A 27,580-nucleotide genomic window follows, 5' to 3' on the forward strand; every position below is an offset into this window, starting at 1 on the left:
GGCGCTGGCTTATCAGAGCATTGCTAGCGCTTCAAAAGAATACCCTTTTGTTCCACTAGTGGGTAAATTTTCTGCCCTCATACGATGAACTTGACGCCGGAGAAAGATAATCAGATATAGATCTCCTACATCTGAAGCGACGATGCCGGTGTCCATCATGGCACCAAAAGAGGGAGATAAGTGATTATTGGGCTGTCAACATAACTTCAACGTCTGACCCAGCAACAGACTCAGATATATTAGGAAGCCGAAGTTTGAGAAGAGGCAGAGAAATGATATTAAACTTCATCGGGCCCCAATCCGGACAAGTTCGACAATATGCGCAACCAGAGTAAGACAACGACAGGATAACGCAAATAAAATATCGCAATGGTTCTTCTAGGGGCGTTCAAAAGAGGGCGACACGACCTATATCATGAGATCCGCCGAGAATAATTTCCCCCGGCACGTTGCCCCGGAGAGATAAGCTTCGATTATTAGCCTTATGAGCCACGTCAGCCTGAACCGGGGTACCTGGTTTAATATGCTCTAGCTCCAATGCTTATGCTCCTTTGATAGGTCACCCTAAGACATGTTAGGTTACAGGCGCGAAAGGGTTATCGCCATCGGTCCCTTAGGACTAGCAGCCTCACCGGGGTTCCAAATGCGCTACCATGATTGTACTTAAAGAGCCGCCCCCTTCAATCGCTCAGTATTCATTTCTACTTTCTTTCCATTGCAATTCTTCCACTGGGGGCCAGCACCAGCGAGCCACGAGTGGATAAATGGGTCATCCGGAAGCGACCGAGACCCCCGGTCAGTGCATTACTAATGCAAATGAGGGGTTTCTCCAACTTGATGAGAAGGAAGATCCCAGACAATGGCCAAAAACCAGAAAGTGTAAGATTTGCTCGTATCAGGCCTCTGATGATAGGAGAGTGAAATTAATCAACATCCAACGATGATCTAGGGGTGTGTACGGTGATTGTGGCGGTGATGACGGGAGTGATTGCCTTCTGCTCGAGTATTTACACCGCTGGAACCAGCCTCATCACTGCCACATATGGCTGTTCACGCACCGTCGCCACTCTCGGGGTGACGACATTCCTGTTGGGATTTGCATCAGGGCCTCTCATCTTCGCTCCCCTCTCTGAAGTCTAGTCAGTCTGTCGAATCCCTCTTTCCTGTGATTGCTGGCTCATGCGTTTAGGGTTGTTATAGTGGCCGCAATTACATTTTCCGGCTTACTCTAGGACTGTTTGTTCTGTTTCAGATCGGCTGCGCGTTGGCGCCCAATATAGCATCCCTCATTATCTTTAGATTCTTAACCGGCTTTTTCGGTTCCCCGTCGGTCACCAATTCGGGTGGTTCTATCACGGACCTCTGGCCTCAAAGCGAACGGTCCGTGCCCTTGGCTTTGTTTTCCGCTGGTAGCTTTCTTGGACCCGTCTTCGCGCCTGTTGCGGGCGGGTTTATTTCCGAGTACCTCTCCTGGAGATGGAACTTCTGGGTGGTTCTCATTGTTAGTGGCGTAGTGTATGCGGCATGTGTGCTCTTCTTGCCAGAAACATATGCGCCTAAGCTTCTGCGAGATAAGGCTCGTCGTCAGGGCGTCGTCCAGGATGGCCCGTCTCTCAACTCACAACTTATGACCTCTCTAACCCGCCCTTGGCTGATGCTGTTCGCGGAGCCCATTCTCTTTCTACTATCGCTCTATATGGCTTTCATCTACGGAATCCTATACCTGGACTTTACGGCGTATCCGATCGTATATGAACAGTCCCGTGGTTGGACCTCTGGGATTTCTGGTCTTTCATTCCTAGGCATGGGAACAGGCATGGGAATAGCGACAATCGCATCGCCGTACGTGAACAAAATTCATGCGACATATGTCACCAAACTCGGCCCAGAGCCAGAAGCCCGACTACCCCACATCATTGTCTTGTCCTGGCTGATCCCCGCCAGCTTATTCTGGTTTGGTTGGACCGCGATGCCTCCGACGCACTGGATTGTGGGCATTATATCAGGTGCACCTTTCGGCTTCAGTCTGATATTACTCTTTCTCGCCATCACCTCCTATCTCACTGACTGCTACGGGCCATACGGCGCAAGTGCGCTTGCAGCTAATGCAGTGTTTCGCTCTATCTTCGGCGCAGTGTTCCCACTGTTCGGCACGTATCTATATGACGGCTTGGGGGTACCCTGGGGTTCTAGCTTATTGGGGTTCTTTGCTTTGGCGTTTGCTCCCCTGCCGTGGGTGTTTTATCACTTTGGGCCGAGGATTCGGATGCGAAGCAAGTACCATATGATGATGAAGGCTGAAGGCTTTTAGAAACCGGTCTCAACCTGACTTTGGGTGGATAGTTATAATTACTGTAGTTCATCAGCGGAGGAAAGATAATTTAGGGTTACATAGGAGTCTGAAGCAGTCCGACTACAAATTAGTTCCGGATTGTCTTCTACATCAAGAGATGACTATAGTCCCCTGCAACACATCGCACACCCAGTGCAATAAGACTATCATCACTTAAGTCGTTATCGTCCAGTAAATGAAGCAAGTATACACGACCACAGGGTGCGGAACATAGAGAATCCTGTCCGCTCAGCCGTACTCAAGCTGACCCTATATCGTCTGGGCGCAGCGGTGGCTCGACGTAGAGCTGGAGTCTCCTGGAAAAATGTACTAGCATGCGCCGAACTCTCACAATGACAGGCTCATTGACTGGATCATCTCGAAATCCGGAGACATATTAGCTTGACACCTCGATTGTAATTGTATTGTTGGTCAAATGACTCAGGACCTTTGCGCCCGTGTTTATATGCGCCTCAGACTTTCAACATTTTGATGCTCGATCAGCTTATTTTGTATCTGTAGACATGTGCAGGTCCATCATATCGACGATCGACTCCATCTTTCGTCTGTCAGGTACGAGGATCTTCTCCACTGCATCAGCGCTGTTCCAAACTTCTGGTCCGTAATAAATGCTATGCAGCTCCTCGAAGACCAGGTGCAGGTTGCTCATAATAAATTCCGGAAATGTCGAGTGGCCTTTGCCAATATTCGAATTCGATACTGCAACTCCCACCTGCTGGATCCAAAAGTTTCGATGTGTCGCCCCCGCTACTATCGGGCTAGCTACCTCGCTAAACAGTTCTCTGGCTCGGGACTTGAGCTTCTCCCGCGACATGTTCCCGACATCTTGTGTAAAGCGTTTGTGAAGGTAGAACAGGAGGTGAGCGTGACTGAGGACCGGCGGGCCTAGATTTTGCAGGGTCGGCGTCAATTTCTCAAAGGCCATTTTGGCCCGAAATGTAAGCTCTTCGGCTGACGGAAGCTCCGGTATTGCTTCTGATATCCTTCTGGTTTCTCTGCTAGGGAGAGCTGCTATGATGTTCGGCAGCGGCTTAAGATCAGGCATCACAAATTGCGATCGCGCAGCGACGCTATTCCACGCTTTGTTCGAGTAGTACTCCTTCCAGCGTGTCGAATTGAGATGGAAAGTCTTCTGAAAGGCCTCGAATGGCATCTTCGAAGTATCAACCGACCGCTTCTCATCATCCAGTGACCGCAACGCAGCATGGACTATCTCAATCCAGAAGTACGACTGTGTCTCCGAGTACGTCTGAACGATCGCATCACTCGTCCTCGCCCGCATAGTAGTTTGCTGGAGTGCTACCAGCGCCTGTGTAATTACTTGCTCGCGCGCCGTCCCCGTGTTCCGCACATACTGCATCACAGCGAAGCCATAGCGCATGAGTCTATCTGGTCTCTTGTCTATCCTAGGCACTGTCGCTGGATCGCGGAGATAATCTGTCTGTATTGGGAGAGGCCGTAAATTCGGGATTGTCCAGACGTCCCGTGGCCTGGAGACGGGGTTGAAGGAGTAATAACTCTTCCAGAGATAGGTGTTCATCAATGATGCCGAGTGGCGGAGGATTTTGGGGAACTCTACTCGCGATGGAAGATCTGCACTCATAGTGTGCATCCGATAGTCCCGGATTCCGTGTTGCAGTTGTAGAGTCCAGAATGTGACTAGGCATCTGCTGAATGGAGCTTCGACGTAGGCTCTTGGTGTCTCGCTGTTGTTGAATAGCTGGGGAGATGTCTTTCTCAGTCGGTTCAGGTGAATGATGAAGTCCTCTGCAATTTCACAGAAGGTTTTCTTCTTCGCCGACTCGAGTATGACGAAATAGAGCGCCTTCAGATAGGTGTAATGAGTCCACACCGGCAAGTCTCCGTTCAAGAAGGATGTCCAGAACGCATCGGCATCGAGCGTGTCGCCAGTAATCTCCCTGCCAACTCGATGTTGCAGCTGTTCGGTAGTCAATTCTTCATCCGTTGAGTCGCTTATGACCGTTCCCTTCTTATCCCGTTTGTCCTCCTTCGCAGGCTCCAGATTCACCCTCTTCACGGTCTGGTAGATGTCCTCTAGAACCTCAAATACCCCTATTCCAGTCTTCGAACTCAGCTTATGCGTTAGTACTCTCCACGAAAGGGCATCGTTATACTTTGCAAATTCCTCCTCATACTTCTGTCGCGCCTCCTGAACCACCTGTTTGGAGACATCCGGCGAATCTTGCTTATTCAACCCAACCCAGATATACCGACATCCTCTCTCCACCATCTGGTCGAGCAGACCGCGAAACTCCCATGGTGGCCACTCCTCGGTAGAGCAATCGTGCAACCACACAACCAAAGTGTGTGGCGCAAGCTCCCGCCATATTAAGGGCCCGCATTGGGCTGATGCTCATCGGTTAGCATCTACCAGACCAAGTGAAAAGAAATACAGCACGAAATTAGAATGAAAGACAAATAATTAGGAGTAACGTACTCCGAAACTCCCATATACTCCACTCATAGGTGGCAGGGTAATTCACCGTCTCAATATTCAAGTCCCTCGTCGGTAGCGGCTCTTGCTCTCCAATATCGCCGAATTTGAGACGGCGGAGGAAGGTTGTCTTGCCACAGCTGTCTTCTCCCAGGAGCAAGATACGGTAGTGTTTCTCGCTGAAGATCCATTTCAAGAGTTCTCGTGGAGTTAGCCTCGTTCGCGTGGATAGCTGGATGCGGTGCTTACTGTCCATCTTAGGTCTCGGCGAATCCAGTTTCTGCTTTTTTCATCCCGAGACCGAGGCTATGTTCTTCGTTTTATTGACTGAAGGTATTGTTGGCGCCTGGAAGGCAACATATGTGTACTTTTTATTCTTAAACATGTTGCCAAGCAGAACAAAACTTCATTGGAGGCCACGGTGGCCTCTCGTATTATTCAGTTCGTGATCAACACTGCCTCCGCCCGAGGAGCGTCAATATAAGCACCGCGCCCTCTGCCAAGCTACTTGACCGGAGAAAATAAATTCTAGTCGAACATAAGGGGACGGGGATAGAGAAACTCTCTTGCCTAATACTGCGTCCTATTTGTATAATTTATGATATCCTACTAATCCGAATATATATTATCCAGGTAAGGGAACAAGAGCCCGAATTACCCGGAAGAAAAATCAAATAAGGCAGTAAGCTGCCCACACAGTGCTTAGTGAACAGAGCCATACGACGGGCGCAGTTGTATATGATATTCATTTACTTTACTCAATTTATTATTTTTCGCCTTGGTCCATCAGCTGAACGAATTATTATGGAACCGCGCTGCCTGTCATCTTCCCGCAAAGTGCCAAGACTGCATCAGGCCCCATGAGATATTTACACAAAGCCACGTTAGACAACCTCCACGTGCATGGAGTTCCCGTTCTTCTTCCCATCCACACGACAATCATCATCACCGTGCCGCAGACCCGATCGCTCCCCATCAAAAATCACAGCAATTTCCTCCAGCGTATGACCCTTCGTCTCCGGGAAATAGAAATAAACAGTAGCCAGGATTCCCATAAGAAAGACACAAAACACAATATAGTACTTCCATCCCAAATTCTCCATTCCAATGGGATTGCAAAACGATGCAATAATAAGTGATCCGTAAACGGACATCATTTCCACTGCCAGACCCTTTGAGCGGAGAGAGTAAGGAAATATCTCCGTAGGGTACCCCAATAGTAAGGGCGTCCAGGCGATATCATAGTGGAAGTAGACGACGAAAACGCAGACGATAACGACGTACCCTGCGGGCTTGGAGCCGGTCTCGCTGTTGAGAGCTGAACAAATGGTCCATACTATGAACGAGATGAACATGCCTATGCCGCTCCAGAGGAATAGCGCACGGCGACCTAGTCGGTCGACGAGAAAGGCGGCCATAAATGCGGCGGCGAAGTTGAAGAGTTGGAGAAAGCCGTTGATTAATGTCTGCGTGTAGGAAGATGTGATTCCTACAGAGTCTAGGACTAGAGTGAGGAAGTAGGCGACTACGGCTATGCCGTTCCATTGTGCGAATGTGCCGACGCAGATTGCAATGATGGTTCGTTTGCGGTTACCTTTGATTTCATGTCAGTATTGATACCCAGGTCTAGAGGAGGGGAGAAGGGACTACCTGGTGTTGCAGTTAAGGCGGACCATCCGGTGCCTTCGAAACTCTTCTCCAGTTCGATGGCGGTTGTAATCTCAGCGATCTCCATTGCAACCAGAGGCGAGGGCTCTCCATACGGGTCCTCTTGGCCTGCATGGTATCTTTTTAGAATGTCCGTGGCTTCCTCAATCCTATTTTGGGCTACCAGCCAGCGAGGTGATTCTGGGACCCAGTAGAGAAAGGCCAGCTGCACGACAGGATAGCCTGCTTGCAGGATGGAAGGGACGCGCCATGCCCAGCTGCTGGACAGTGCCTGTGTTCCAAACGTGCACCATGATGATAGAATGGCACCCAAGTAGTACATCGTCCAATACGCCGAAGTATACTTACCACGATGTGTAGGGTAAGCCAACTCCGCAATCAGCATTGGGCTTGGTTGGGAGCTGAACATCCCCCCGATTCCAATCAAAATTCGGGCTACTATGAACATAGCCAAGTTCACCGACGCACACTGGATAGCTGCGGCAATGCATATGATGATGAGTCCAGCTAGCAGAATCGGCTTGCGTCCGTACCAGTCGCAGAGGTTGCCTAGGAAGGGAAGCGCAATGACACTTCCGATAGACTGCGCCGCGACTATTGTCCCCAAGAGGCTTCCCGTGGGATTGTTGAAGTAGTCTTGCCATTGTTCCAAAGATTGTAGTCCGTTCATTAACGATCCTGAAGTAACATGTCTTTAGCACCTAGAGTCGCAAAAGTGAGCTATTACTAGTATTCATATTTCTCACCATCATAGCCAAAAGTGGAGGATGAGAGCAAGGGCACGAGAAGGACTAGATTCAGCCGTAGTAAATGTGGTTGCTGAAACCAGTACTTATCCGTCACTGGCAGTGCCGCTGCAAGCGAGCCACCTATGATTTTCGATTCACGTGTCATGTTTTGGCCGTGGAAGTCTCTACCTGTACACAGAAAGTCAGGGAAATCCGGGGTAAAATAGCATGAATAAATAAGGTTTCAATTTCCTGGGGTCCCCGCATCCTTCATCCGCTTCCTGTTGCCTGCATAAGGGCATCAGGTCTACCACGACGATCCCTTACATTTCATTACTCACTGTATCCGGTAAATTTTCAATAAAATTGGAGAGCGAACGGGAAAAGAAAGGAACAAAGCCCAATAAAATAGAACATATAGAATATGAGTTAGTTGCGAGCCAATGAGACCCAAGAAAACGTAATGATTTACCTATTCAACGATGGTTGAACAAAGTAATGCTTCATACTAAGAGCGTACCTAGCACACATTCATTAACTTGGCTGAAGTCTTATTATAAAATTCGGACCCGTCTGCTTGGAACAGATACTAACGCCATCATCGAGTATGTCACACTTTGTAATGTAATAATGCACCGAGAGTCTCCTCCCCGCACAAAGCTGCAGATCAGCAAGGTGCAGATCACCTGGTTTGGGGTTTCCGCAGGGGGTACGGTACCCGCCCCCGTGACTTGGGCAAATCTGATACATGATATTGGGACGCATAAAGCTTCGAGTCTAAGGAAGAAAGGAGACACAAGTGCGCATCTGCGTTCTCATACGGCAGGCGGATCAAGTCAATATTTCCTCTGCGATTAAGGTGGCACTGTTGTTTCTACCAGACGTTCGATGAGCGAGACCTCTACGCACCGATAGCGGGTATCTCGTGTCTCGGGGATCCGAGGATGGTAGTTGTTGACGACTAACAATCGCATACATTAGACAGGAATGAAATGTCGACGCAAGAAAGTTACATTACAAGGAGAGCGTCAATAATTACATGACCAGCTGTAACTAGCACAGATGACATCAGCTATACCACATAGTTTATTACTACCTCTTATCTACAGTGACTGACCCACCGGTATTCACTCCGTCATCGTGGCACAACCCTTTCCAAACCCCAGAAAAGGTGGGTACCCAATCGCCTCACCCAAATCCCCTAGATGTTGGAACAATCGCGAAAATCCACTTTCCCCAATAGACCAATAGATGGACGCGCCGGCGACGCGTGGACGTCACATCGATCAGATGAGATGATATCACATCGGATAAGATTAGATTACATTCCAACTATCTGAGGCTGAGTTGAGACAGAGAAATTTTGAATTTCTCAGAACACGACGACAAACCGCCAACCTAAGACGGCCATCAAGATGGCTTTTAACTCTTGAATAAAACCTAACGCAAGAGGATCCTCAAACGTATCAAGGCAAAGTACACAGCAAAGTACCTCCACACAGTCCATGAACAGCCATTATATCTCTTCCATTCGATCGTATATCATGAAGGTGAAGGAATCGGGAGGTGAGTGTGTCATAATAGACACGGAATCACTCCTAGAAGCCGCTGGCTGAGTTTCAAAGTCGGCACTCATCACGCCATCGACGCACAGTCGGCGCAGGACGTTCGTAGCCTCTGCTGGGCCGATCTGGAATAAACATACCTTCCTGGCCTCTTGTCTCTCCGACAACGTAGGAATGAGAGTCAAAAGATCTGTGTGAAGGCGCATCCACGAGGTACGCTGCGGTCTCTTGGGAATACCCCCTCTTGAATACTCCGGGTGCCCCGATATTCTCACGAATAGGAACGCCATCTCTCCCGCCATCGTAATCAGAGACAATAGACCATTCATCACATTCTGAGTAGGACAGGGAAGGACTCATCCCCTCGCTGCTATTGTCGCGAAATGCTGTTTCCTCGAAATCCTTTCTTATCCTTTCGAAAACGTATGCCATAGGTGAATCCGCCGCAGCAATACTAGGCATTCCATGTGGGAATCTATCGAAGACAGACAAAGGATTGTCACCAATCCTTCTGTAGGTTGCCAACGAGTCATCAGTCACAGTTGCTCCCCATGGATGGACTTCTTCACCCCCAGAATTGAGCATAGGCGCCTCTGTTGGGCGTACCCGGTTAGCCAATAATCGAATGTGTCGGTTCGGATTCTTTGGGTCTGCGTCGCCAAGGACTATTCTAAAGGTCACTGGGGAATAAGAATGTGAGACCGTCAAAATGTACATTGCTGTCTCGAAGGTGTCCACATATTCTTCACTGATACTGAAACATTCTCTGCAAGGGAACCACCATTTCAAACCTGATTTCCAGTGTCCAACTAGTGCTTCTGTGGCCATGGTGGGCTCTATTCTCAGCTACGCTTTGGCTTGAGGCCGAAAGGTAGGTATGATTATGGTGTTTCTGGGCGGTGAGATACAGGAATGGTAACTAGGAAGGTGAATTAGTTTGAGATTTAAAAGCTTAATATACTATTACTGTAGGTGCTATTAGTAAGTTAAACTCTATGGAGCTTCCATCAACATGGATATGTCTTTGTCGGTATTTGCCCGAATTCCAAGACTAACCATATCCTTGGCACGGGCCGCGATATCGTCGACTAAAAAGTGGTTTTCAAAAATGCAGCTGGGGAATTTGATGGGTCAAGTGCTTCCCTTCCCCCATTTCGTGAAGGAACTTGCAACCATTAAACAAGTTCCACAAGTTTCTGTTTTATTACTGCACACAATTGGCTATGAATTGGGAAGACCTCAATTAGCTGCTGGAATCTGTAAGAGTAGATATTATCTATTCTTAGGGCATGGGCTATTTCCGACTTGTCATAGTAGACATACTGTTAAAGTTGAGACTGAGGGTACCTGTCTGAACTATCTTGACGTAAAGTGCATCCTCCCTGACTTATTCTTCTTCAGAAGTTTCTGCAGAATTCTCGTAACGGTATCTACCGTTGGTTGGCCGGTAGTTTAATTCGACTGTTGGTACTGTTTCAAAAGATGCCCCTGAATCAGCGCCATTTTCATCACTGTCCATTGCACCGTTAACTTGTGTGTCAAGTGGAGAGTCAGTTATACGATCTTCCCATATGATAAAGGGAGAGGTTGTGATCATCTCGAAGTCTGCCTTGATGTAACTCAATGACTGATACACGTCATTCAAGGGCTCACATGTCAGATAGTCATCATTGTCATGTCTTTTGTAGAACGTCAATTCATCGCCGATCCAAGTTGCTCCCCAGGGAAAAAGTCTTTGTACGCCGCCGCGGGCAATGATCGGTGGTATAATTACGCGTACTACATCTTCCAATAAATCCAGATAACAATTAGGGTGCTCGATATCAAGTTCGCCCGCAACTATATGGAACGTTAAACGGGAATGCACATATGTCACTGTGACGATTTCAATAGGCGCACTGTAGGTTTGGGAGTCTCTCATGACTGAGATACTGTAGCCTTGTTCAGTTGGAAACCAGTCCTGAAGCAGATATTCCCAATATCCCTGTAGTAGCCTTTGTCTGTCGTCTGTTGACGTGTTATTTTCGGGTTCCATTCTTTGTGACCTTGAATAGGACAGTGGTTGGGCTCAATAGCACGGTATTTTCAGTGATTGAGCTGTTGTACAAGTATCCAACACATGGCGCTTTGAGTCTCCTTAAATGGTTTGATGTGATGCAAGTACAGACTAGGGTGCGGACCCTTCCGATGATATAGAAGGGATCGATCGGCACCTAACTAAATTATCTGGTCTTGAGCACTGCATCGGTATCTTCCATCCAGTTATCTCAAACGGCAGACGTCCGGATACAACGAATGATTTTGCAGAAGTGTAAGGCAGATTCTAAACATTCTAAATAGGCAAGGAAACACCTGAGAGGTGATCTCTCGCCGCTTATAATACATCGGTCTATGCGCCTCCATTTCAGTCATCTCCAAGTACTTGACACTGTATTATAATCCTGTGTAGAAGAAGAAAGATTTCGGGGTTATTTTGCGATCTACAGTTAGAGCGATTTTAGATAGAGGATAATAATTGTCCGAATTTACCCAACACCGTCAGTCAAAAATGAGCTCTTCCCGGACTTCCTACTGACCAATCCGAACGCTCATAGCTAGCATTCCACGAGAGCATCCTCCCGTCGGACCCACTTTCCCTTGATATCAACTCCAGACAGCCGAAAGCAGTGTCAAGTCTGCCTGGGTTCTCGCATCATACGCCTCAGCTCAGAGAAGTCACTAAAAGCAGCACGGTTTTGTTTTCGGCTCACAACAAGGGAAGAATAAGGACGCAGCCTCTTATGTTCCCTTCACTTAACTACACACTTCAGAATCGTCGAATATCTGAATGCCGTCCGATTAATAATCTTAAAGCAAACCGAGGTCCTAGGCCAGTGATGATTAGAAAATGTAAAAGCCATCCCCAACATCTTTGCTAGCAGAGCAGACATTGGCGGGCGTTTTGGAACTAAAAGTTTCGACAATGGCGTGGCGTTGATGTTTCAGAAAAGAAAGACAGTCACCAGGATTATTATTATTATATTTTTTTTTTTTCGTTTCAACGCCAACAGTTTCCAACGATCGCAGCTGCTCCAACTCTTTATTTAATTCTTTTCCATAATCATGAACGTCCTTTCCGTGCGAGCTTGAAGTTTCACACTCATTCATTTATTCATTCAATTAATGAGTCATTGTTTTTGGTAAACATCAATTGCACATAAACAACCACCGGCGCTTGTTGTAGGGTTTAAACAAAATAATGCTGTCCGCAGAGTTTACCCCTTTGTCGGACCGAGTGTACCTACGCCATGGCAGAGAGAAAGCCAAATCATGCGGGAAGGACGAGCCAACCACAATCATCATCTTTGGCTGGGGTGACGGTATGCCGAAGCATGTCTCAAAATATGCCGATGGCTTCCACGATCTTTACCCATCCGCTCGGATTCTTCTTGTACTGTCAAGCACCTTTCAGGCTCTGAACCAACCTCTTGAAGCTAGAATACAAGACATGATGCCGGTTATTGACACTGTTTTCCCTACTCCAACGGGAGACGGCAGCAATGAAGAGCGAGTTCTCCTGCATTCGATGTCAAATACCGGTGGTATATTCTTGGCCGCTACCATAACGGCCTACCAAAAACGCCATGGCGCGGACAAAAGGCTACCCCATGAGCTTCTTATTTGCGATTCAACACCCGGCGGGCTTTCTATCTTCACACAAGCCGGCCGCTGGTCGCGGGCTATGGCTGTGGGCACATCCAAGTTCTTTCCATGGCCTTGTATGGTCACGCAGGCATTGTGGTTTGCTATCCTCTGGGTTCACTCCGGGCTGGGGTGGCTGCGTGGGCTAGAACCTTCTGGAGTTTGGGCTGATCGGGTAATGAATGATGAGTCGGTCACAACGCGAGAGTCCAGTCGGCTGTACTTGTACTCCAAGGAAGACGAGATTATAGGTTTTGAGGACCTTGAAGAGAATGTTGCCCAAGTTAGGACCCTAGGCTATCGGGCGGTTGACCTCGAGCTCTTCGAGGGCTCACCACATGTTGGCCATATGAGGCTACATCCAAAGCAGTACTGGGGAAAAATCTCGGAGTGCTGGAAAGCGGCCATAGTTCGAAATAATAGTTCGATTTGCCACCATCAATGGGTCTTAGAAGAGGCAGCCTTTCATACGTTGATATACAAAGACGACTAAAAGTGTTTTCGAGGGGGAGGGGGACATCTGTGGCATAATAGAACTGTTGCGTCACCGACACAGGTAGTAACCCAAGGCTTTCAACTTAACTAATGAATTTAATAAATCTCGACATATTCTGACTATACCGTTCTTCAATGATGGTTTCCTAGTTTGTTTACTTATCTATTTTCTCGTAATGTTTCGTTTGCTGGAGTGAGATAAGCAAATAGAACATGTTTTTATGATTAAGCCACTTCATGGGTAGACTCACTACTACGTATAGTCTTCCAACCAGTCTCAAATTGATCACATTTTATCAGACGACTGTGGAATAAGTCCGATCCAGCCTGTCAAACTTCCCCAAAGAACCCTTTTAGGTAAATGTCATAGATCTGCGCATACTAATGTAAAGGCGGACATTTACCGACATCGGAAGATCTCCTCATCGGAAAATCCCCGTGTTAGCACCAGGTCCCGGCATAGAACTGGATGCAATTAATAAACTTTAAAAATGAGAATACTCCATGATTCACATAGTACCCATCGCAAAATCTGACAATATACTGGAGATGGATTCAAAAAACCTCGTGTACCCTTCCTTCAATGACTTGCCGTTGAAGAAAGATGGCCCTCCCGGTAACGCTTGGGGCCTTTGGGGTCCTGACGATCAGATCGGGTCTTTGAATCATCTTACGGACTCAGTAGTGGCGAGGGCAGCAAAGGAAGAGATTAGAACCGGGGCCCGGGTATCTTTGAAGTATGTTAGCTACTAGTAACTCATCGTCGCCGCACCGGGAACGTCTGGGTCTGTTAACGCAAGATATCTATAGTTGGGCTCTGAATGCTTCCTCATATCCTCACCTGACTCGGAAAACGTTAGAGCTCAAACTGATCAATAAGGCGCCTCTCAAATTCGCTCATGACGATGAGGTAGGTCAACCAGATCTCCTGGAAATAACTGCTTTACTGAGATAATATAGTGGTCGTTCAACCCACAGTGCAGCTCGCAGTGGGATGGGTTTCGACACTATGCCTACCAGAACGAAGAGGTGAGCGGAAAATAAAGCCACAAAATTTGGGTATATTCTCATAGACATGGACGCAGCTATACTACATGGGTCGAACGGCAAAGGAGTTCGAAGCGTCCACAACCCCGAACGGAGTCCAACGTATGAGTCCTATATGTGTAACTGTTTGGAACAGACGCACCAGAGCGGCAGGTTGATACTAATGATAAATATATGTGGCAGACATTGCAGAACGAGGTATCGCTGGACGTGGCATACTTCTCGACTGGTACAAATGGTACCACGATAAAGGCCAGACTGTGGATGCCATGAGTCCTCATCCCGTACCGTTCAACCAGCTTATTGAGGTACTTAGGTATCAAGGACTAAGTGAAGAAGATATCAGACCTGGAGATATCCTTATAATTCGCTTCGGCTATATCAGTCAATACGAAGGTATGAGCGAAGACAAACAAGCGCGACTAGATGCGCTTTACAGGAAGCAGAAGCCCGAAAACATCGGGGTTGAGCCTTCCGAAGAACTATTGAGGTTTCTCTGGGAAAGGAAAGTTAGTGCCGTTGCAGGCGATACGCGATCATTCGAAGTTTGGCCTTGCACACAGACTCAATGGCATCTTCATGAGTGGTTGCTCGCTGGGTGGGGGATGCCGATTGGAGAACTGTTCGACTTGGAGAAGTTGAGTAAAACCTGCTGTGAAGCGAACAGGTATAGTTTCTTTTTTACGAGCGCTCCTATGAATGTGAGTCAAGTCCGTTCCAATCGAAATATACTGTATATCGAGTCTAACCCTACCTATAATTTACAGGCTCCCGGCGCTGTTGCCAGCCCTCCGAATGCTTTTGCCTTTTTCTGACCCCTTTTTGGAAACTTCAAATACCAGTGAGCAAACTGGCAGACTGGTATTACGGCAAGCTGGTGGCAAAACATGTCAGGGATTGTACATAGTGCAGATTGAGAGTTATGGAATATCCCGTGACGGAGAACAAATTAAACCTACTTGGCCCGTTAATCATGCACAGGAATCTTAACTTGTGGATACCTACATGCATCACGAAACAAACATCATCTACCATAAAGATCTACATCAGATATGCAAACGTAGAAGCCGTTAAGGGCCGAATTGGGGAATCAAGAGCATGAATCAGATATATTATATATGAAAGACATCTTCATTGAAGGATTCGTCTTGCTACATGTCTCTTTCGAAGAATAGAGAAGACAGGGTCAAGAAAAATAGACATTCGAGATCAATGAGTACAGGAACGCACTCACATAACAAACACGCCCATCCTTAATGCGTCTTCTTTGATTTGAGCTCTACCATGCGAAGACATGTATTGAGTCACAATATATAATGGCAAACAGAATTTTCATAAGGCAAGGAGTATGGAGATCCTTTCCAAGAAGACAAGGGGTTTTTACAGCGTGTACTTGAAAATAGGGCTCTTCTCGCCCATGGCTGCCAGCTGATCCGGAGCATAAGTCTCACGAACTTCACTCTCAGAAATACCATTTTTGTGCTGGTTCAAGCGCCACAATGCATATTCAAGTGAACAAGCTGCAATAATTCCCATGGCGATAATCCCAAGTGACACACCATATCCGACCACATAGTGTGGAGCTTGATTATCAAGGAATACATTTGTTCCAATGAAGCCTGGCGACGTCAGTGATGATTATAGGCGTCCATGAAATAAATTGAAACTCACAAGCAGTATTTGCTGCAGCCAATAGCCAGGCGATACCAATCGACCTTTTCCAAGACTGGGGAAGATTGTTCCCGGTCCAGGCCGAGATTCCAGGCAGCAACGGATAAATGCCGATTTGTGCTAGAATGATCGCAAAATACATTGGGCCTTTGTAGGCGTCAACATTAGCTGACAATATCAAGAGTATCAAGAAAGATACAAGCAGCAAGGCCATTGGAGCGACAATGAATGGGAAACGCCAAGTAAACCGATCAGCAAGTCGGCTACTCAACCAACTAGAGACAGCACCGCAGAAGTACGGTGGAATTGTCAGTAACTGTGCATCCTGCGATTCAAATCCCAGCTTGTTGATAATTGTGGGCATTGTGTAGGAAAATGCCGCATTAGGGGCGGCGTTGACCATGCCCATTAGCGCCCCTAGAAGGATCTTCCAGTCTAGCATTGTATTGAGCAGCAATGACCAAGAGAATTTATCTCCTTCTCCGGTGGTGGACCGATTACCGCTCTGTCGGAAGCGAAGATCGAGATATTGCTTCTCCTCTGCTGTGAGCCAGCCCACCTTTTCGGGACTATCTGGAAGCAGAAGTGGAAGGAACAGGCTGAATGCGGATGGGACAATACCCTCCAATGTAAAGATCCATCGCCAGCCTGCAATCCCGCGAATGCCGTCCATCTTCGATATAGCAAAGGCCAAGAGTCCACTGAATGCTCCCGAAATGGCCGAAGCCGTATACAAAATAGCCAGGCGTTGTTGGATCACATTTGGTGGGTACCACTGTGTAACCAGATAGACAGCGCCGGGAAAGAATCCCGCCTTAACACAGAATGTGTGGTGAGCATGTGGAAGCCCATGATGAGGGTGAGCGTACCTCACATATACCCAATAATACGCGACATGCAGTCAGGCTTGCGAAACCTTGAACAGCGCCCATGCATGTCATCACAATGCCCCAAGTGAGGACCTGAGCTGCAAGCCAAAAGCTTGGACGTGTCTTCTTGAGCATTACGTTCGATGGGATCTCTGAGCCAGATCCATAACCATTAGCAACTGAGATGGTCCGTAGTATTATGAATCAAGACTTTACCGAAGATGATATAAGGAACGAAGAATAGAGTGCTTGCAATGTTGTACTGGTTCCCAACAAGGTTCAGGTCCCTACTCATCCCCTCAATTTTCGCGTTACCCAGGTTCGAACGGTCAACGTGTGAGAAAAGATAAAGCAATCCGAGAACAGGAATAATATGTCGGTCAACCTTCGTATTTTGTCAAAAAGATATTAAAGTGTTGACTGAAAATCATGTCATATTCACCTTTCTCATAACCTGCTTGCCTCGTTTTCCTTCATACGCACGTAGGATTGCGGCCTCTTCGTCCGAGAAGCCTGCATAGGCAATAGATTCAAGATGCGCGACATCAAGACCTAGCTTTGCTTCTTTTCCAAGATCCTGCTCCATTGCTTTGCAAAGTCCTTATGCCACTGGAAATGATGATAGCGGTATATGCCGTGGAACTCAAGAGCCAAATCACAGCGAATGACGAAATTATTCTCCACAGGTGCATAAGAAGAGATGGTTTGCTCTCCATTTATCTCAGGCATAGCGTCCAGTATAGCAAGAATATGGGTCTTGGATCTGGATACCCCACGGGGTATGTCCGCTTCGGACAACATCCGTGGAGGGCTTTCTGGAGAAGCCAATTGCCTAAGCCATCGGTAAGATACCGGAACACGGCCTGGGAATTAAGTAGACCAAACGTTACCCCTTCTGTTAGTTCTTGGAATCACTAATTAGCCCACGTATCATAACATGTCCTCGATAGGTCAGTCGCAGAAATATACTGTTTATGATGATCCTGTCGGAAGTGTACTTGGTTGACCCTTGGCAGACGCAGGATCTAAATGCATTACCCCAACTCTTATGACATTGACGAAAGAAATCTTATTCATCGGAGAAATGTATTGCATGCTCGATACAACCTCTAGGGCTACCTCAAATATAGGATCGAGGTATGAGTCGTGGTTAACAATCGTTGAATCAGAGATGTCGGGGTCTATGTCTGCTCATTTCCCACCAAATTCCATGTCAGAGGCAGGATAAAGCGTATCACTTCCTCAACAGAATACTCACCATTTAAGATCCATATAATGTAGCCTGGAGCTGTCCAAAAACTTCCAATCATACGGGGTTGGTCAAAATCGGTTACTTGGTCATTGAGATGACAACAATTTCGTCCAATCACTGCCGATATCTCGCATTACAGTCGAGAATCCAGTTTCCGAGGGTTTCGGTAAACAGAAACCAGCCAGGATATGTATTGCCAATCCTAGGCAAAGGAAAGGTATGGTATTTCTGTGTTACCTTGAGAAACACAAACAGCCATACGTTGTTGAATACTAGAACATGCCAGGACTCAACAAGCCGAGACCGCATTTCCAATCCTTTCACGGCGGAATTCATCTTCTCCAACTTTGATGATTTCTGTTGCATCATTTTTGGCGCACATATGTTGTTCTCCCCCATATCCGCCGATAGAGCCGGACTACCTTGTTCATCTGTGGATTTCTCAGCCTGGCTATGTTCATGAGGAGCTTTCTTCTATTCTGCTACTCTACTCAACCCATAATTCATGTGTAATCCGAGCAGCAACAGCCGGAAACGTGCTATAGGAATTAACCTAGTGCTGAAGATACATAAGCGGCAACAGGAACTCCAGAGCATATTTCGGGTTCAATCTGAGTAGTAGAAAGACGATACACCCGTATCACAATTTCATCGGGCACATCGCACTCCCCTGAAATAATATATGGAGTGGGCATATTCTTCAGGTTCACGTATGAACAAAACTGCCATGTATCCAGTCGCACTCAACCGCAAGATTCAACCCAAATACGGAGTGATAAGCTCCCAAGCAGCCACCCACTTCTCCTCGTCGTCAAGCTCCACCATAATCATGACCTCCAGCTTCTTCTCCTCTTCATCACCCATTGCCAAATCAAAAATCAGCCGTGCAGCAATTTTCTTGTTGTCGCAAGCGAAAAATAACAAGGAACTGTTGATCTTCGTGCAGTTTTGGCGGAAGAAAGTAATTTTCTCAACGGCGCGCTCAAAGTCCGTTCGGTCGCTACCAGCTTCCAAGCGAACATAGTTGGGGTTGAGTACTTCTTCACAGAATGAACGAGCTTCGCTTGGGTTTCCGGTGAAGATTCTATCCCAGATCGATTTGAATTGCTCGGGTGTCATTCTGAATATTGGCAGCTCGTAGAGAAGATGAATAAACCGTTGTGTTGGGGTTCAGGCTTTCGCGAAGTAAGAGTGAAAGATTACACTGTATGTTGCTTTGGCACGATAGCCTTCTAGCAATTTATAATCTGCTTTTTACAGGCTGAAGGAGAAGTTAATGTGGCTATGGTGTATAGTAGGGTCTTTTTAAGGCCAATCCAGCACCATTTAATCGATAAGGCGTCCCGTCACGCCTTGCGAAACGACCAGACAAAGATCACCGCTCCGCTCCCGCGGGATTGTCCGGAATCTAACAAGCACAGTAGACACACAGCTTACGAGTAGCAGCGTGGGCCATTAACCAATCTGCGCACGTACATTCGTGGTCAGACCCGCATGGAAATACATATTAATTAGTACAGTTGTCGCTGACTGCGCTTACTTAGCTGAGCTGCCCAACATTTCCACTGAGTATTACACTGGCCCTACCAGAATATGTTTTCCCATGGGATTATCTTGACAACAACCGGTACCATAGCTATACTCTAAACAATTGGGGACAGTATCAACCTGCAACACTATCTCCGACGGAGCTATTCGGATACCTCCTGCACCCAGACAACGCGAATCTCAAAATTGTAGACATCGCTGCAGGAACCGGGTAGGTTCTTATTTTGCGACTATCGGAGTTAGTGGTTGGCCAGTATACTGAAGTACGTTGTAGAACCGTTCTTACCGATTTAAGTCGTCATCTTCCTTCGTCAGCGTAGCTTGGTGCGTTTGACTCCTCATTAGACGCCTTTCCGCTCGAAGAGAGAGTTACTCCCTCGCAATGTTGGTTTATGTAGATGGGATATTAAAGTAGACGTACCGACAGAGCTCGAAGGAGCTTACGATGTAGTCCATGTCCGCAATATAGTATTTGTGTTATCAGATGAGGAGATCGAGGACGTTCTCAGTAAACTACTTAAACTCCTATGTATGATCATTTATAAGTGAACTTCGCTCTTTGCCCGAGAGACTGACATCCCACGGCTATAAGACCTGGCGGCTATCTTCAATGGGGGGAAGTGGATACCCACTCCCTTCGCATAGATAAGGTTAACGGCGAATGCAGCACCGCCGCCATTGAGGAAATAGTGCGGATCTCTCGCTCCGCAGACCCCAGATTGGTGCCTCACTGGATTCCTGAGCTTCCGCGGTTATTTGAGAGTGTTGGGCTCGTGGATTTAGGAAAAATACTCTTGAAGGACCCGGATACATGGATTATACCTTTCATGAGTGTGTCTTGATGGTACACGATATGATTGCTCGCAAGACAAGGAATGAGGAAGTAGGACGGCGTTTGAAGGAGATTCTCCCAGAGGTTTTGAAGGACACATACAATGACGCATTTCATGCGTGGACCAGGCAGACTGTTATTGGAAGAAGCCTAAATAACTGTGATAGTAAACGTGGTTTCTTTGGTGGTTGGAGTGACTATATAGTAGATTAAACTAGTGGTTAGGTTAAGGTATCATTGGAGGACATGACGTATTACTGTATCATGACAAATTAAGTAACAATATCACACCTATAGAACGATGAAGTCTAAGACTTGGAAGGAGTACTTCGTAATCAAGAATTACGATCTAGATGCGAAGGAATGCTCTTTCGAAGCATACACCCTTCGGGCCAACTTCAGCAGCATGATGTGCCGCCGTAAAAAGCGGGATTAATCTTTGCCATGCGCAGAGCACGCTTCCATAGGTCCCACGCTGGTTCTAGAAGCTTCGTGTTCATGTCAGTTGTGCGTGATCAATGTGACCTTCATGGGCTTGACAAGAGATCAAGCTGCGCCAGAGTGTGGTATCACCGACATGCATACCAAATGCGGAATGCAGATCAGTGGTTCTTTCATCCACGTCGCAGGAGAGGGGTAGAGAGTTCAGGGCGTGCACGGACCGTATCGGGTTCTTGGGTGGGTCATACGAGCCGCTTTGCTGGGTCGCAATTTTTGTACCCTTTACTTAGGATATTTTGGCATATGATGCAGTTTAAACGAGGTGGATCACGAAGGAGGTCGGCTTTCACAATGAATCCCAGCGATGTGCTTTCTCGAATTGGAAAGTGGCTTTGGTTCACAGCCTGAGGGTTCCAGCGGTACTGATGCCATGTCAAGGACATCACTCCCTGTTTTGGTTGTTGACCGCTTGCAAAACAAAGGGAGGATTGCAGTGAGTGATAGCTATAAAAGCTGCACCTTGTCATAATGCTCTCTGGAATTCTGGACCGAAGGAAATCACTCAGCAGTCTCCTCCCTGGTACTATTTCAATATGGCTCCGTCGAAGCAGGGCATTGAGGCCCTTGGCTCTACTATCGCTGATCTCTCGAAGTCTCTCGCCAATCAGCTAGAGGCATTGAACCAGCCAGAACCATCATTCGCGATCGATTCTCCAGCATCCTTGCCCCAAAATGCAGAGATCCAAGCTACTCGGCTGAAGCTCTTGGAAACGCTGGAAACCCTTCACCACCTTATTGTCGGCCCGAGTGACTTCTGGTTTCAGCAAAGCATGTTTGTAAGTATACAGAACAGCAAGCATCTTTGTCCTTCAGGATACTCCAGACATACTAACGCAGATTAGCTTAACCATGCACTCCTTGCCTTCGATGTTTTCAACAACTTCAACTTCTGGGACGCCGTCCCTCTCAATGGCTCAGCCAGCTACGCCGACATTGCAAAGTCAACCAACTTGCCCGAGCAAATTGTGCGACGGATCCTCAGATTAGCATTCACAATCTTCGTTTTCGCAGAGGAAGCGCCTGGCTCTGACCGAGTGGTGCACACGGCGGCTTCAGCGCACATTGTGCGTTCCCCGTTCGTTAAGTCATATCTCGAACATAATATGGAGGATGTCCGACCGGCTGCTACTGTGGGAGTAGATGCTTTAAAGAAGTGGTTTGTTGGTCAATCCGAGCCTCCCGAGGATGTTGCAGCCTGCGCAATCGCATTGGCGACATATGATGGCCATCAGATTGGTAGAGATCTGTGGTATCTTCTCGATAACTCTGAGCGACCCGGTCAGCCCAAAGGGTTCCGAGCGAAGCGCTTTGCAGAGGCAATGCAGGGGCTCCGAATGACGAGTGGAGTCATGACTGAATCTGTGTCGAAGCAGTTCGACTGGGGTAGCTTGGATGAGGCAACTGTTGTTGATGTAAGTTTTCCCCGTCCCGCTCCTGTTAACCGGATAGAATAAGAGGCTTTATACTAATGTAAACTAGCTTGGAGGATCAGCCGGGCATATCAGCGTTATTCTTGCTGAAAATTATCCGAAACTCAATCTTATTGTGCAGGATCTCGCCTCGGTGGAGTCCGCCTTCAACGAAAACATCAACTCTACTCCCTATGCCTCGCACATCAAGTTTCAGACCCATGACTTCTTCCAACCCCAGGTTCTCCCCGCAGACGTGTTTCTGCTCAAGTCAGTCCTGCATGATTGGTCCGACAAATATGTGTCGCAGATTGTTCGTAACCTGCTTGGCGTCCTAAAGCCAGGAAACCATTTGGTGGTTTTTGATTTCGTCATGCCTGAGGATTATGACGAGGAAACGGGCGCGAAGCCCCCATTGCCGGTAAGGAAGTTGGTTGCATCGATGGACATGCAGATGTTTGTTGGCTGCAATTCCAAGGAGCGGAAAGTGAAGGATTGGAGCGACGTTATTAAGCGAGCTGATAGCCGGTTCGAACTGAAGGAGGTTCATGTACCTCGAGGATCGCCCTTGGGACTCCTTGACTTTGTGTTTCAGGAGTAGTTTGCCTTAGGAGCGGTCGGTGTGAGACCGCTAGGTTCCAGAACGTATTCAATTATTCGGTTAGTGGTCTGTTTGAATAGAACTGAACGCTTTATTCGTTGGAATTTAAGAGCCAGGAGCAATTGAAAAACAATGACCAGTCAAGATTTGTTTATCCACCCGAATTGGGAGCGTAGCGTAATCGCCCATAGGGTCATGTGCTCAGTTTTTATTTTCGGAATACACCAAGGAAACCAAGCTTCGAGCCGATAGAGGTGTGATTGGTTCGTAGCCCGGATCTCACCGGCAAAATGGGACGCCTGAAACCAGCCCAAAGAGGCTTAAGCGCCAGCTCCTGCAGCTACGCCTTGCTGACATGATTACCAGCTGGCGGTTCACATATATCCTGTCCTGTATCCAGTTATAATCTTTCCCGGGAGGTAGACTGGGCGGACTGCGGGAAGCGGCTATGCGGATGAGGCCCTGCCCCAGCTTCTTCCTTGGACCCGCACAGTACCTAACTAGGAGAAGAGCATTTACAACAACAATGACATCGAAAAGAAAATATACCTGGACCTTTACTGCACCGTCTCCATCAAAAGCAGCACCCCAGAGTGCGAGCAAAAAGACCCATTGGGTGAGAGATGAAAGTCAAACCGAGGAAATCAAGGGCTTTCGAAATCCATGGGAGAGTTCGCGCGACTTCACCTTCTCGGAAATATTCAAATCTATGATCAGGTACGCACTCTTTCTTTGGTAACAGCATTTGAGGGGCTGACAAAGTTCTGCAGACACAAGTTCTTCTCAGGAAACAGCCAGAAGCCTGACACCACTTTATCGACCGTACCTGTAACGAAGCCAACATTTCTACCAGCTGCCACATGTCCAGACTTGCTGCGTGCAACATGGCTAGGTCACGCCTGCTACTTCGTTGAGTTCCCGAGTGGTCTACGCGTTCTCTTTGATCCCGTGTTCGAAGAACGTTGTTCGCCGTTTTCGTGGATGGGACACAAACGATTTACGCCTACCCCGTGCGATATATCTGACATTCCGATCATTGATTGTGTAGGTCTTGACACCCACGTTCTGTTTGCGATAATGCCTGACATATAGGTCGTGAAGGTTGTGATTAGCCACTCCCACTACGACCATCTTTCGTACCCGACAGTTCTTGAAATTCAGAAACATCACCCATCAGTCAAATTCTGCGTACCTAAGGGCCTTAAAAGGTGGTTTCAGGACTGTGGCATAGATAATGTCATTGAGCTAGATTGGTGGGAGGATGTCAATCTCGAGTTGACCACCACGACCGACAATAACACTTCAGACTCCACTTCAATCCCACCACCCAACGATACCTCAGCCACAGCAACAATCTCCTGTCTCCCCTGTCAACATACATCCGCGCGCACCCCCTTCGACAAAGCAACGACATTATGGGCCTCCTGGTCCGTTTCCTCCGGTGGAAAGTCGGTCTACTTCGCAGGTGACACAGGCTATCGCGTTGTTCCACACCTCCCGAAGGATGTTGATGACTGGAGCCCGGAATACGCCGATCTACCAGTCTGTCCGGCTTTTAAGGAGATCGGAGAGTTCGTTGGACCGTTCGATCTTGGACTCATTCCGATCGGAGCATATAGACCACGACACGTCCTGAGCACTGTTCATTCAAATCCGTATGATTCTGTGGAAATATTCAAGGATACGAGATGTAAGAAAGCTATTGCGATTCACTGGGGCACTTGGGCTGTTGCGGAGGAGGATGTAATGGAACCGCCACGACTGTTAAAGGATGCGCTGGTTAAGAGCGGTCTACCTGAACTGGGAGTGTTTGATGTGTGTGGCATTGGTGAGAGTAGGGAGTTTTGAGATGAGACTATCCGGAGTGGTGTTGTACTTTTTGATTTTACCGTCTGGGCCTTATACACATATATTAGCTGCTTGATTATGTGATTAAGAGGGATTGGAAGACTGAGTCCAACTTTGTGGTCAGACGATTTAGGCAAGTGCTACCCGCAAATACTGGAATATATCATAATTAGCTTGTCGACCGTATAACATGGTACAATATGTGGTAATTCTTTATGTATAGGTTTTTCTAAGCGGCGTTTGTACCGCTAATATTTATCCTTGGAGAGAATAATAGCGTCCAGTCTTCGGACTGGAGATCTGTAGTACGATTCATTTCTTTTGACTATTTCTGTATGCTATTTGATTTATCCTCGTTCCCTTCGCAATTGAAAATTGCCTGCGCTCATGCACTTAAGAAACTTCAAGACGCCCTTACCAACTATACTGTAGAAAAGCTGGTCGCGCTCGCTCGTGGACGTTGAACAGCGGAAGCAGCGGCACAACTTGTTGATGAATAAATCGAGTAAGTACATTCCCGTACTTCCTATACGAGACTTAGGCCGCCCTTCCTAAGAGCCTGCCGTGTCACCCTGACCGACGGAAGGGAACGGCATTGCATTCCATCGCACTCGACGCAAATGCCTGGCAGGATCCTTGATGGCATCCCGCCCATGGAGCCACTTATGGTTGTCCAGTATGACAATTGACTGTTCGGGTAAGTCCGTCCCTGTCAGGTGTAACATGGACTGAGGACTTTTTGCCAGCTCATTCAACGCATCCTTCAGCTCCTCATATGCTGCCGCAGCCCTGGGGTTCATGGGCTCTATCAGGTCTTCTCGGAACCTCACTACCAGCGAATTATCCATCTTGTCCAATCCAAGGATGCTCCCCATTATGTGCTGTTGGTCAGGCTGTTTGAAAAATTCAGGAGGAATTTTGATTTTGAACTCCGGTTCGAATAGAGCTTTCTGTACGGCCGGGGACAGGTGATGCGCGAGCTTGGCAATCGTCATGAGGGACAGGGTACCCCCACCGTAGCGATCAGGCTGCAGAACTTGAAGCGCAAAGTATTTCGGGGGTGCGCTCTCGTAGCTACAGTCAGTGTGCCACTGGAACTCTTGCATGGTTTCTGATCGTGCGAGAGGAACTCGTGTTTCAAGGCCAGCAGAGCTGGGGCGAACATCCCAGAACCAGCCTCGGGAAGCGCTGTGGCGTGTAGGAGGCCCATGTCCGTGATGAGCGCAAAGGTTAAGTATTATGCGCTCCAGGTATTGGCTGTCGTCATCGGGAAACTGGAGGCGTATCTTCAGAATGCCGCTGGTTCGGAGATGATGGTGGATGTCCCCAAAATGGGAACGACGCTGGGAGTCGAGCATCTCACGAGCCGTCACGGAAGGTATGCCTGGCGTGACTTTGGCTGCGAATTGACGACATAGTAGACGATTTTCGGGAAGATGCCGCGTGGAGCCACACCTTCTAGCTCTCAAACTATCGAGTGCAACTTTGATCCTTCTCATCGGGGCCAGATTCAGCTTCGTACGACACGAGAAGAGTCTTGAACAGTCAGAAGAGAGTCAGAAGAGAGTCAGAAGAGAGTCAGAAGAGAGTCAGAAGAGAGTCAGAAGAGAGTCAGAAGAGAGTCAGAAGAGAGTCAGAAGAGAGTCAGAAGAGAGTCAGAAGAGAGTCAGAAGAGAGTCAGAAGAGAGTCAGAAGAGAGTCAGAAGAGAGTCAGAAGAGAGTCAGAAGAGAGTCAGAAGAGAGTCAGAAGAGAGTCAGAAGAGAGTCAGAAGAGAGTCAGAAGAGAGTCAGAGGATGGTGAGAGGATGGTCAAAGGAGGGTCAGACAAGGGTCAGAGAAGAGTAAGATATAGCGCACAAGAACGTATCGTGATATACCTCGCCTGGTATGAATCGATGTCAGTCTGTAGGAACTGAATCGCAAATCCTGCCCAAGGTAGTGTCTGCGCTATGATATTCTACCTCGAAACGGGTGACTGTAAATAATGCTGAAAGGAAGGCTCGTGTTACATCTAGAAGAAGCAACTTCGAGAGTCAGGGTCTGTTGAGTGGCTGATACACTTTGCAGCCGACAACTGAACACACCCCCCAGACTCGTTGAATATGAGTGATTATAGGAAGGAATATGTGGAGAAATTGTGTGTGTCCGATCGCAGTCATCAAGGCAAGGGTTGAGGCACCTGTCTTCCTCGGACCACTTCGCGAGACCCTAGCGCTAATCAGCAGCAAGTCGGAACAGTGTATCTCTTGATAGATGTCCCTTTATCCGGAGAATGAACTGAGTGTTACCACGTATAGGTGGAGTCAGAATCATCAGTGAATTAAGGGCCAGGTGCCTCGCCGGAATGAAAAAGAAAAATAGGACTATACGTTTTCAGAACCATGCTGCCAAACATTACCGCCTGCTTCTACACCAGCGATCTTTCCTGTTGAGGGAGGGAGGTTGGTTTGCCAGGATGATGGAGAAGGATCCGAGGCCATAAGGGATGTTGTTCTAGGGGGCTAGGGTGTGATTCAGAGGATCGAGACAGGATAGAAGTAATGGTTTATTTAGTGGTTAACGGAAGAGGTTTTTTTGGGCTTTCGAATGTATCAACTCGAGATAGGGTACCTCGTGACCGTTGAAATATATTTCATGCATCGCGAGGTAGTATTTCCCTGTTGCACTCGGTTGCGTCGACAATTGGTTTGTTGAAGATTCCAGCCACTCTATGAAGTTCATAATCTAAGTTTCCACATGGCACAGATTAAATTTGTACCTGTAAAAAAAAAAAGGGGGCGCCGAGGGGGGAGAACTAACGATGAGGCGTGTGGCTCAGCCTTACCCGCTCAGTCCGGCGTACCTCTATTTCGTCAAAGACCTTAAATGGTTTTCCACTGCGACCGCAAAGCTCCGAGATATGACAGGTTCCGTTAACTGTTATGGCTCATAGTCTCAATTAATGTGAGTAACTCTATTCTCTAAGTATGTCGCAAGTATATTTCCATATCCAATTCTAAATATAACCAATTTTTCCCTAGAAACTCCTAACTCTAATACCGCGCTAAGCAAGCCCGG

General features: G+C 47.5%; 11 protein-coding genes across 11 annotated transcripts; 5 read left to right on the forward strand and 6 right to left on the reverse strand.

Annotated features, from left to right (window-relative positions):
• Window positions 1-975: 975 nt before the first annotated feature.
• On the forward strand, window positions 976-2,311 carry AtWU_10688 (MFS transporter; the record flags this gene model as incomplete). The annotated part of the gene is made up of 2 exons (XM_035505792.1): window positions 976-1,139; window positions 1,201-2,311. 2 exons carry the CDS (start codon window positions 976-978, stop codon window positions 2,309-2,311), a joined length of 1,275 nt encoding a protein of 424 aa, XP_035361685.1.
• Window positions 2,312-2,837: 526 nt separating this feature from the next.
• Window positions 2,838-5,064, reverse strand: AtWU_10689 (uncharacterized protein; the record flags this gene model as incomplete). The annotated part of the gene is made up of 2 exons (XM_035505793.1): window positions 2,838-4,720; window positions 4,812-5,064. The coding sequence occupies 2 exons, from the start codon at window positions 5,062-5,064 to the stop codon at window positions 2,838-2,840; spliced, it is 2,136 nt and encodes a 711-aa protein (XP_035361686.1).
• Window positions 5,065-5,692: 628 nt separating this feature from the next.
• Window positions 5,693-7,370, reverse strand: AtWU_10690 (general substrate transporter; the record flags this gene model as incomplete). The annotated part of the gene is made up of 3 exons (XM_035505794.1): window positions 5,693-6,402; window positions 6,459-7,154; window positions 7,223-7,370. 3 exons carry the CDS (start codon window positions 7,368-7,370, stop codon window positions 5,693-5,695), a joined length of 1,554 nt encoding a protein of 517 aa, XP_035361687.1.
• A 2,786-nt stretch (window positions 7,371-10,156) lies between these two features.
• On the reverse strand, window positions 10,157-10,804 carry AtWU_10691 (pyridine nucleotide-disulfide oxidoreductase family protein; the record flags this gene model as incomplete). The annotated part of the gene is made up of 1 exon (XM_035505795.1): window positions 10,157-10,804. The coding sequence occupies one exon, from the start codon at window positions 10,802-10,804 to the stop codon at window positions 10,157-10,159; it is 648 nt and encodes a 215-aa protein (XP_035361688.1).
• A 1,203-nt stretch (window positions 10,805-12,007) lies between these two features.
• On the forward strand, window positions 12,008-12,943 carry AtWU_10692 (TMEM53 family protein; the record flags this gene model as incomplete). Its single annotated transcript, XM_035505796.1, has 1 exon — window positions 12,008-12,943. One exon carries the CDS (start codon window positions 12,008-12,010, stop codon window positions 12,941-12,943), a length of 936 nt encoding a protein of 311 aa, XP_035361689.1.
• A 551-nt stretch (window positions 12,944-13,494) lies between these two features.
• Window positions 13,495-14,807, forward strand: AtWU_10693 (putative hydrolase YcaC domain protein; the record flags this gene model as incomplete). Its single annotated transcript, XM_035505797.1, has 5 exons — window positions 13,495-13,682; window positions 13,756-13,855; window positions 13,906-13,974; window positions 14,031-14,094; window positions 14,176-14,807. 5 exons carry the CDS (start codon window positions 13,495-13,497, stop codon window positions 14,805-14,807), a joined length of 1,053 nt encoding a protein of 350 aa, XP_035361690.1.
• Window positions 14,808-15,372: 565 nt separating this feature from the next.
• Window positions 15,373-17,118, reverse strand: AtWU_10694 (MFS transporter; the record flags this gene model as incomplete). Its single annotated transcript, XM_035505798.1, has 5 exons — window positions 15,373-15,611; window positions 15,664-16,477; window positions 16,533-16,684; window positions 16,749-16,917; window positions 16,975-17,118. 5 exons carry the CDS (start codon window positions 17,116-17,118, stop codon window positions 15,373-15,375), a joined length of 1,518 nt encoding a protein of 505 aa, XP_035361691.1.
• A 1,422-nt stretch (window positions 17,119-18,540) lies between these two features.
• Window positions 18,541-18,903, reverse strand: AtWU_10695 (flavin containing amine oxidoreductase family protein; the record flags this gene model as incomplete). The annotated part of the gene is made up of 1 exon (XM_035505799.1): window positions 18,541-18,903. The coding sequence occupies one exon, from the start codon at window positions 18,901-18,903 to the stop codon at window positions 18,541-18,543; it is 363 nt and encodes a 120-aa protein (XP_035361692.1).
• A 2,295-nt stretch (window positions 18,904-21,198) lies between these two features.
• On the forward strand, window positions 21,199-22,675 carry AtWU_10696 (O-methyltransferase; the record flags this gene model as incomplete). The annotated part of the gene is made up of 3 exons (XM_035505800.1): window positions 21,199-21,441; window positions 21,508-22,077; window positions 22,145-22,675. 3 exons carry the CDS (start codon window positions 21,199-21,201, stop codon window positions 22,673-22,675), a joined length of 1,344 nt encoding a protein of 447 aa, XP_035361693.1.
• Window positions 22,676-23,201: 526 nt separating this feature from the next.
• On the forward strand, window positions 23,202-24,523 carry AtWU_10697 (dioxygenase; the record flags this gene model as incomplete). Its single annotated transcript, XM_035505801.1, has 3 exons — window positions 23,202-23,392; window positions 23,446-23,719; window positions 23,777-24,523. The coding sequence occupies 3 exons, from the start codon at window positions 23,202-23,204 to the stop codon at window positions 24,521-24,523; spliced, it is 1,212 nt and encodes a 403-aa protein (XP_035361694.1).
• Window positions 24,524-25,074: 551 nt separating this feature from the next.
• AtWU_10698 (uncharacterized protein) lies at window positions 25,075-25,881 on the reverse strand (the record flags this gene model as incomplete). The annotated part of the gene is made up of 1 exon (XM_035505802.1): window positions 25,075-25,881. One exon carries the CDS (start codon window positions 25,879-25,881, stop codon window positions 25,075-25,077), a length of 807 nt encoding a protein of 268 aa, XP_035361695.1.
• Between the last annotated feature and the right edge of the window lie 1,699 nt (window positions 25,882-27,580).

Source organism: Aspergillus tubingensis (assembly GCF_013340325.1).
Source record: "Aspergillus tubingensis WU-2223L DNA, scaffold_13, whole genome shotgun sequence".
NCBI classification, from domain to species: domain Eukaryota; kingdom Fungi; phylum Ascomycota; class Eurotiomycetes; order Eurotiales; family Aspergillaceae; genus Aspergillus; species Aspergillus tubingensis.